At 37.1% G+C, this 8,472-nt stretch overlaps 2 protein-coding genes across 2 annotated transcripts; both read left to right on the top strand.

The window, feature by feature from the left end:
* Positions 1–558: 558 nt before the first annotated feature.
* Positions 559–3,231, top strand: LOC129447719 (C-C chemokine receptor type 5-like). The gene is made up of 2 exons (XM_055209468.2): positions 559–619; positions 1,089–3,231. The coding sequence occupies exons 1-2, from the start codon at positions 595–597 to the stop codon at positions 2,123–2,125; spliced, it is 1,062 nt and encodes a 353-aa protein (XP_055065443.2). The 5' UTR covers positions 559–594; the 3' UTR covers positions 2,126–3,231.
* Positions 3,232–4,471: 1,240 nt separating this feature from the next.
* LOC129447720 (C-C chemokine receptor type 5) lies at positions 4,472–7,571 on the top strand. Its single transcript, XM_055209469.2, has 2 exons — positions 4,472–4,574; positions 5,321–7,571. The coding sequence occupies exons 1-2, from the start codon at positions 4,550–4,552 to the stop codon at positions 6,352–6,354; spliced, it is 1,059 nt and encodes a 352-aa protein (XP_055065444.2). The 5' UTR covers positions 4,472–4,549; the 3' UTR covers positions 6,355–7,571.
* The last annotated feature ends 901 nt before the right edge of the window (positions 7,572–8,472 follow it).

The raw sequence follows: 8,472 nt of genomic DNA, 5'->3' as shown, positions 1-8,472 counted from the left end.
AATTAAAATACATTGTTTTCTAGTAGGATTGACAGTGGAACTAGCAGATAAATCACTAGAATTAATATGATTAATCTTAGCCTGGAGATCTGGAGCGGCTAGTTACAAAATGTAAATCTCCATAGTAACTTAATTTAGCCTGCCTTCATGCAACTGAGTAAGGGTTAAATTCAGTCAGGATAACTGTAAAATACCAGCTTAATCCTTTATCTTGCTTTTGATGCTTTCTAATGAGGTGCAATTTAAATAGGTCTGGAATAAAATTGACCAACTTAACTTACCATTCTTCTTTTAACTGCTCTGTGTGCAGGTAATCATTATTACATTTAAGAATGATTTTTTTATTCAGGTTTCTTTGTGTTGTTAACAGAATGTTTGGTTTGATGCTTTTTTAAAGGGAACTGCCCCAGTGGCTGCTAAAACATATTACATTTAAAGCACTTATGAAGTATTAATAGCAGTTCATTATGTTTTTGAATATGATAAAGTACCGCCTCTGTGAGGTACAGGAAATAACACCTCCTGTGTTCTGCAAATCCTTTGACATCAAGACTCAAAAAAATTTCACAGATTCAACTCTCATAAGCAGGAGACATGACCGAGGAGCCACTGCAAACCGGTAAGTGACAAATCTGTAGTTTATGATACTTAAAAATTTCTAATTTATTTCATAACACTAATATTTTAAAAATGGGCACAACATGTACATTTTTTTCACAACATTTATAACAATTCAAATCATTAAATGTTAAAACTAAAACTCATCTGTTAGGTTTGTCCATATTTGACCTAACTATAGGTAGAAACAACTATTTTTAAAGTGTAGATTTAAGTAACCACAAATTTAACCAATGAGCACAAACACGTGAGTTTCTAACAAATATATGATGTTGAAGAGGGTTTGTACCTACTGTAACCACTAGATGTCATTAAAGGATTTTGAATCAGCTGCATGTTCCTCTTTGTGGTGTGACTTCTTTTTGACTACTTTTGAAACGGAAGAGCAATAAGATTGTATGCATAACAAACAACTGTATAAATCTATCTAGTTTAATTTTATGTATTTTCAATCCTTCCCCATTTTTCAGACTATGGTGAATACTATGAAAATGACAAAGATGGTGATGTTGCACAGCCATGCAACAACCGCAACACAGAGGCATTCAGTGAAGTTTTTCTTCCCACCCTGTACAGCATAGTCTTCATCATTGGCTTCATCGGGAACGGCCTGGTAGTGTGGGTCCTCATCAGATACCGTCGCAAATCCAATATGACAGACGTGTGCCTCTTAAACCTCGCCATCTCTGACCTGTTCTTTCTCGTGTCACTTCCCTTCTGGGCTCATTCGGCAATGGCTGACTGGATCTTTGGTAAATTCATGTGTCATACCGTAACGGGCCTTTACACGATGGGTCTCTACGGCAGTATCTTCTTCATGGTGCTTATGACAGTGGATCGCTATCTCATCATCGTCCATCCCCACAGTATCTTTTCCAGGAACCGCTCTGCTCAAACAGGTTTGGTTTTGGCTTCGTTCGTGTGGATCCTCAGCCTGTTTGCATCTCTTCCAAATATAATAATTGTCCATGAGTCCAAAGAGATGAATAATTCAACATATTGCAGATCAAACACTTCAAGTGATGCCATGAAGACTTTTATTTACTTTAAGGTAAACGTCTTGAGCCTGTTTCTCCCTCTGATTATAATGGTTTATTGTTACGCACGGATCATCCCAACTCTGATAAACCTCAAATCACAGAAACGACACAAAATCATCAGACTCATTCTGGCTGTGGTGGCTGTTTATTTCCTCTTTTGGACACCATACAACATTACCCTATTACTTCTCTTCATGCAGACAAAAGGCTACCTGGATACTTGTGAGTGGGATAATAGTTTGAGTCTGACCATGCAATGGGTGGAGACTATCGCCTACAGTCACTGTTGCCTCAATCCCATCATCTACGGCTTTGTTGGAGAGAAATTCAGAAGAGAAGTCATAAAGGTGGTAAAGGAGCAGTTTCCTCTGTGCTTCAGACGATGCTCATCTTTCTCACAACAGTTATCTGAACGCAGAGCCTCGACCTTCTCAAGATCAACTGAATATTCAAGTACACATATGTAGTGCGTTACTGATTCAGTATGAAATTATAGCGTTTATTCTTCCAGAGTATCATTTTGAGCAACTCTTTGTTTCTTCAATCTTAAGTTCCTCTTTTTAATTGAATGTATTTTAAACTGTAAGTTTATCTACAAAACCATAAAAATTTCTACATATATGTGTTTTGTCAGCATTATGAATGTAAAAGCTACAGTATGTTTGGCTGTAAGGATATAAAGCAGGATTTGACCTGTCGCTTTGTGCAAAACTGTTATGCTGTTATTCATGAATCATGCATTTATCATCTATATTTTGTGATTTGATTGACTGCATCCTCAGGTTACGAGACTGATGTGCATCAGTAAGTCTACTGATCTTTAGTCCACTTGTTAGTGCATCCAGCAGATAAAATTATTTGTCTAAAAACCCAAAATATCAATCAGTTATAAATGTACTGTCCTCTGAAAATAACTTAACATACAACCATTATTGTCAAAATAAGTGAATACACCTTAATTGATAATAGACGTATATTGTTTAACAATGCAAAGCCACATGTCTTATTTGTCTTCTTTATGTTTTTGCCTGCCTGATAGGACCATACAAAGTGTATCTTGTATTAGAGCAGTTCAAATTTGGTGCTTGGAGTACAGTTCTCTCATACTGACCACTTGATGTTGAACATGCACCTCATGGCAAACAACTCTGAGGATTTCAGTATTACAATTGTAGCTCTCCACAAAGATGGCCTGGCCTATAGGCTTTAAGAAGATTTTTAAACTGAGTTACAGTGGCCAGAGTCTTACAGAGGTTTTTCAAGACTGTTTCCTCTCAGAACAGGATACACAACGGGTTGATCAAAGAAGTTAAGTCCTCATGCTGTGCGTCAGGTGCAAAAAGTGGCTTCGAAAAGAGATGCATGAGTGCAGCCAACATTGCTTTACAGGTTGTAGAAGCGGAAGGTCAGATTGTCAGACTGCAACAGTGTAAGAAGATATATTAAAATGGTTGCAGAAACATGAGGGGTGTACTCACTTTTGTGATATACTGTATGTGTCTGTATTTCGACTTATGTCTGTAAAAGTTGACTTTTTTTAATAAAATTGCATTTGGATCAAACTTTGCCTAACCTGTCATTACAGAATACTTTAGCATTCACTGATCGGTCGAACGAACTGTTTGACCCAGTCAACTTTCCAGTAGTATGTTTTCTTCGTTTTCAACAAGTGAACTGATCACTCGAGAACTACACATTTTTCATTGTCAAGCTAAAACTTCCCTTTTTAGCCAGATTCTTGTGCACTATTATGAAACTCAAGAGGGTGTTTAACATTTACTGACAGATTTTGATTCATGTGCTCCTGCTTAGAGAGTCATGTCGAGACAAAGACATTCAAAATGAGAGAAGTTTGTAAATATGAAACAAAATTTACATGCAATTGTTCAACAAATTAATCAGTTCACGCAGAGACCATTGTCTTCTTAGCATTAACTTGCAAAATGATGAAGTTATTTAAATAGTGCGTTCACACTAGATGCGGAGAATGCAGAACACAGTTTCATGCAGTGGTCAGTTTTAAGTTATCGTTATATATATTTAGCTTTTTTGTCTTTTTTACTCTCATAAAAAGAGAAAATGTACAAAATACACCCTTATATGGTGTTTGTTTTAAGCCCACTACACTCCATATGTTTGCATTTGTAGATTTCTTCTAAAGGAATTTGCATATTTAAACACTTCAGGGTAAAGACTCTTGATGCAAGTCATTAACTCGGGAAGTTCAGTCGTGATGTGGTTTAGTTATTTTGATAATCCTATTTATATGCAATATATTTATTTTAAAGGGAAGCTTTGTGCATACAGGAATATATATTTTAATATATTGAAAAAATAGCCCCCCCCCCCATAAAAAGGCACTTTCTCTCAAGGAAGAAAAGGGGCAGGTACTCGAGTCTGGTTCTGGCTAGAAGGAATACAGCCACTGCCAAGCCTTCTAGAATTAGGTTTGGGAAGGATTAGCATGAAAAATAGCAGTTCTGACTAGATAGGATAAAGCTACAGCCTAAATCAGCAAAATGTTGGGTTTAGGGTTAGGTTTGGAGATAGGATGTAAATAGAAACAGCGCCCTACAGGCGAGATTTCATGAAAATGTAATTCTCACAATGACCTACGTTGCCTGTTAAGATTTGTTTTAAATATACTAAGATTTTGTTTCTCTCTTTCTTTTTCAGAGAACTATGGATGAAAATATACTCTTGCATAATCAGTCAACACAAAAACATTTTTTATTACATGTGCAGTTTATAAAGTATTAATAGCAATTTATTATGTTTTTCAGTACGATGAAGTCCCGCCTCTCAGGAAATAACACCCCTTGTGTTCTGCATAGCTTTTAACAGTAAGACTATCAGATATTTCACATATTAAACTTTCATAACCAAGAGACATGACAGAGAACTCAACAGCACTTGGTAAGTAACAAATGCATCCTCTGTATTTAGACACTTAAAAGTCTTTCTTATTTATTTCATAATATTAATATTTTAAAATGAGGACAACAGTCATCACATTCATAATGTTTCAAATCATTAATTGTTCAAAAGTAAATATTATAAAAACAAGAAGTAAAAATTGTAATGTAAAAATGTAATATGGACAAACCCAGCGGTTGGGTTTAAATGAACCTAGAAAATATCCATATATGTGACCCTGCCTGTAAAACTCAGCTAAAGTTTTTTTTGTGATATAGAGGTACTGTTATAAAATCAGCCTGCATACAGAAAAGATCAAACTGTAAAAAATACCTTGATATCTTTAATTCAACTGTGATTCTACAAATATCAGCATTAGATCATGAAACTTAACCTGGATTTTACAGACAAGGATCTGAAATGAGCATACCTTAATCAAAACTCAACTGTTAGGTTTGACTCAACTTTTAGTTCTAGCTATAGGTAGAAACAAGCCAGCTTTAAACACAAATATAACCAATAAGCACAAACATTAAACTATACATTTTAAACACATATATCATGCTGAAGAGCATTTGTGCCGCCTTTGACCACTAGATGTCATTAAAACATCTTCAGGCAGCTGCATGTTCCTCTTTGTGACGTGACTTCTTTTTCGCTACTTTTTAAATGGAAGAGCAATGAGATTGAATGCATAACAAACAGCTGTACAATGATCTAACATTTTAAACTTTCCCATTATTCAGACTATGGTGATTACTATGAACATGCAGATGATAATGTTGCACAGCCATACAACAACGGCAACACGAAGGCCTTCAGTGAAGTTTTTCTTCCGACTTTCTACAGCATAGTCTTCATCATTGGCTTCATCGGGAACGGTCTGGTAGTGTGGGTCCTCATCAGATACCGTCACAAATCCAACATGACAGACGTGTGCCTCTTAAACCTCGCCATCTCTGACCTGCTCTTTCTTGTGTCACTTCCCTTCTTTGCTCATTCGGCAATTGCTGACTGGATCTTTGGTAAATTCATGTGTCATACCGTAACGGGCCTTTACATGCTGGGTCTTCACGGCAGTATCTTCTTCATGGTGCTTATGACAGTGGATCGCTATGTCATCATCGTCCATCCACACAGTATCTTTTCCAGGAACCGCTCTGCCAATATGGGTTTGGTTCTGGCTTCAGTCGTGTGGATCCTCAGCCTGTTTGCATCTCTCCCAAATATTATAATTGCCCATGAGTCCAAAGAGATGAATAGTTCAACATATTGCTATTCAAACTATTCAAGTAATGCCGTGAAGTATTTTATTTACTTTAAGATGAACGTCTTGAGTCTGTTTCTTCCTCTGATTATAATGGGGTATTGTTACGCACGGATCATCCCAACTCTGACAAGCATTAAATCCCAAAAACGACACAAAATCATCAGACTCATTCTGGCTGTGGTGGCTGTTTATTTCCTCTTTTGGACACCATACAACATTACCATATTCCTTTTCTTCATGCAGACACAAGGCTACATGCAGTCACACGAGTGGCAAAGTAGTTTGAGTCTGACCATGCAATGGGTGGAGACTATCGCCTACAGTCACTGTTGCCTCAATCCCATCATCTACGGCTTTGTTGGAGAGAAATTCAGAAGAGAAGTCATAAAGGTGATAAAGGAGCAGTTTCCCATGTGCTTCAGACAATGCTCATCATTCTCACAACAGTTATCTGAACGCAGAGCCTCGACCTTCTCAAGATCAACTGAATATTCAAGTACGCACATGTAGTGCATTACTGATTCAGTGTGAAATTATAGCGTTTACTCTTCCTGTGTTGATACAAAAGAGTATCATTTTGAGCAACTTTTGTTTCTTCGAACTTATGTTCCTCTTTTTAACTGAACGTATTAAACTGTAAGTTTATCTACAAAATCTTCATGTTTTGAAATGTTTCCGTTTTCAAATCATGTGCTCTTTGAGTGTTTTGTCAGCATTATAAATGTAAAGGCTACAGTATGAATGGCTCTTCAAGATATAAAGCAGAATTTGTCCTAGTGCTGGCGCTATGTGCAAAACTGTGGTTCTTTGGTGTATTTGTATATTTTGGGCTTGTAGCAATTTAGCTTGTTTGGTTGGATTGCTTATAAATCAATTCACTGTATATTTAACTCACATGTTACTGTACATTTTTTGCCAGCTTACTATTGTAATGTTCAGTGGCACAGCAACGAGTAAGATAACAACCATTCTTAGAGAAAGTGAAATGATAAATGAAAAATTTCTTATGGGAGATTAATTTTTTTTCTGTGTGTGTGACAATGTACAGTAAATTTTCTGTTGCCAGCTGATATTGAGCGGTGCAACCCCTTCTTCCATCACATGATTTAGTGCTCTTTTAACACTGCTATATCACCTGAAACACCTCTCTTAACATTGTGGTTGAGTGATGCTGTTGTTTTCAACACAGCTTTAAAGCATTTCTCTGTGAAAGTGACGTGGCTGTCAAGTATGGTAAGCCATACTCTGAATATGACCTCTGCTGTGATGATCCTGTCTCCTTGTCACAGCTTTCTGTCTCTTTGAACCCATTCACACAACACTTTGGTTTCAGAAAATTTCTGTAAAATTGACAGAGTGTGAATGATCACGGACAAATCCTGTAAGCATTTTCTGTGTATTTTCCGTAATCTCTGTTTAAACTCCTTTGGTGACCGGATCATGGCAGGCCCACGTATTTTGTGTGGACGCATATGAGCATTGTTTGTATTCAAACAATCCCTATTTTATGCCCTTCTGTTTGCTGTCCTGTGCCGATTTGTCGTTTTGAAAGTCATTCTGCATCTTGTTCAGTTGTTCCAAGTTATATCATTGTTTAGTCTTGGTTATATTTACGGTTTGTTTTAGATCAGGTCTGTTCAGTGTTGAGTTTATTCTGTTCATTAATTTTTTGCTCCTTTTCGTGGGTTTTTGTTTTTCTGTTTTGCAAATAAAGCCTGTATATAGTACATGCATCTGGGTTCTGTCTTTCTCTCTCTGGAGATTCATGGCATCTGCATTTAACCCATCTTAGGGAGTAGTGCTTTGCTCAAGGGCACCATACTGTATGTAGTTGCTTCCTGCCAGCCGTGAGAATCAAACCGGAAACCTTTAAATTAGAAACCTGGCTCTCTAACCTCCCACTGAATTCTGCTGGGTTATTTTTAACCCAAATGCTGGGTAAATATTGGACAAAACACATTAACAAAAACAAAAAAAATCTAGGCCATGACTGCCCCATCCATTTAACACCCATAAATTTACTTAAGAAGTAACATTTTAGATAAAGTGACATTAAGTGCATGTGTTAATTAAGTTATGTTCTTACCCTGTTGACTAATGCAAACTGTACAAATTTTAAAAACTAATTTAAAGATCGTCTAAAAATGCTGTTTTTAACCAGCCTTGGGTCAAAAAGGGACAAACCCAGCTGTTGTGCTAAATTAAACCGGAAAATGGGTGGAAACAATCCGGCATAGGTCAAATTACAGTACAACCCAATGGGTGGGGCTCGTCCCTTTTTTTAGAGCAGATTTGAGAATGTATATGGAACAGTGGCAGGCCGTGACATCTTTTTCGAGGGCGCAGGATGCGAAGCTCATCACATCATGTATTTAGCCTGTCACACTTAAAGGGATACTTCACCGATTTAGCATTCAGCTTTGTATCTGTAGAAACCCGGCAGTATTACTGAATGACCATGTTTCCCTCCCTCATTTCCCCCTGAGAGGAGAGATATCTGCATTTTGGTTCTGCAAAAAAGTCCTCCGATGATGTAATATGACGATTTTTGCATCATCGGAGGACTTTTTTGCAGAACCAAAATGCAGATATCTCTCCTCTCAGGGGGAAATGATGGAGGGAAACATG

The sequence above is a fragment of the Misgurnus anguillicaudatus genome, chromosome 10 (genome assembly GCF_027580225.2).
Source record: "Misgurnus anguillicaudatus chromosome 10, ASM2758022v2, whole genome shotgun sequence".
NCBI classification, from domain to species: domain Eukaryota; kingdom Metazoa; phylum Chordata; class Actinopteri; order Cypriniformes; family Cobitidae; genus Misgurnus; species Misgurnus anguillicaudatus.
Note: the sequence above shows the minus strand (reverse complement) of the source record. Positions and strands in the feature narration are given on the sequence as shown.

Bases quoted from the DNA above. Each gene is read 5' to 3' on its own strand.
- LOC129447719 (XM_055209468.2), top strand. From the start codon at position 595: ATGACCGAGGAGCCACTGCAAACCG. The intron at 620-1,088 runs GTAAGTGACAAA...CCCATTTTTCAG, and splicing joins CGAGGAGCCACTGCAAACCG to ACTATGGTGAATACTATGAA.
- LOC129447720 (XM_055209469.2), top strand. From the start codon at position 4,550: ATGACAGAGAACTCAACAGCACTTG. The intron at 4,575-5,320 runs GTAAGTAACAAA...CCCATTATTCAG, and splicing joins AGAGAACTCAACAGCACTTG to ACTATGGTGATTACTATGAA.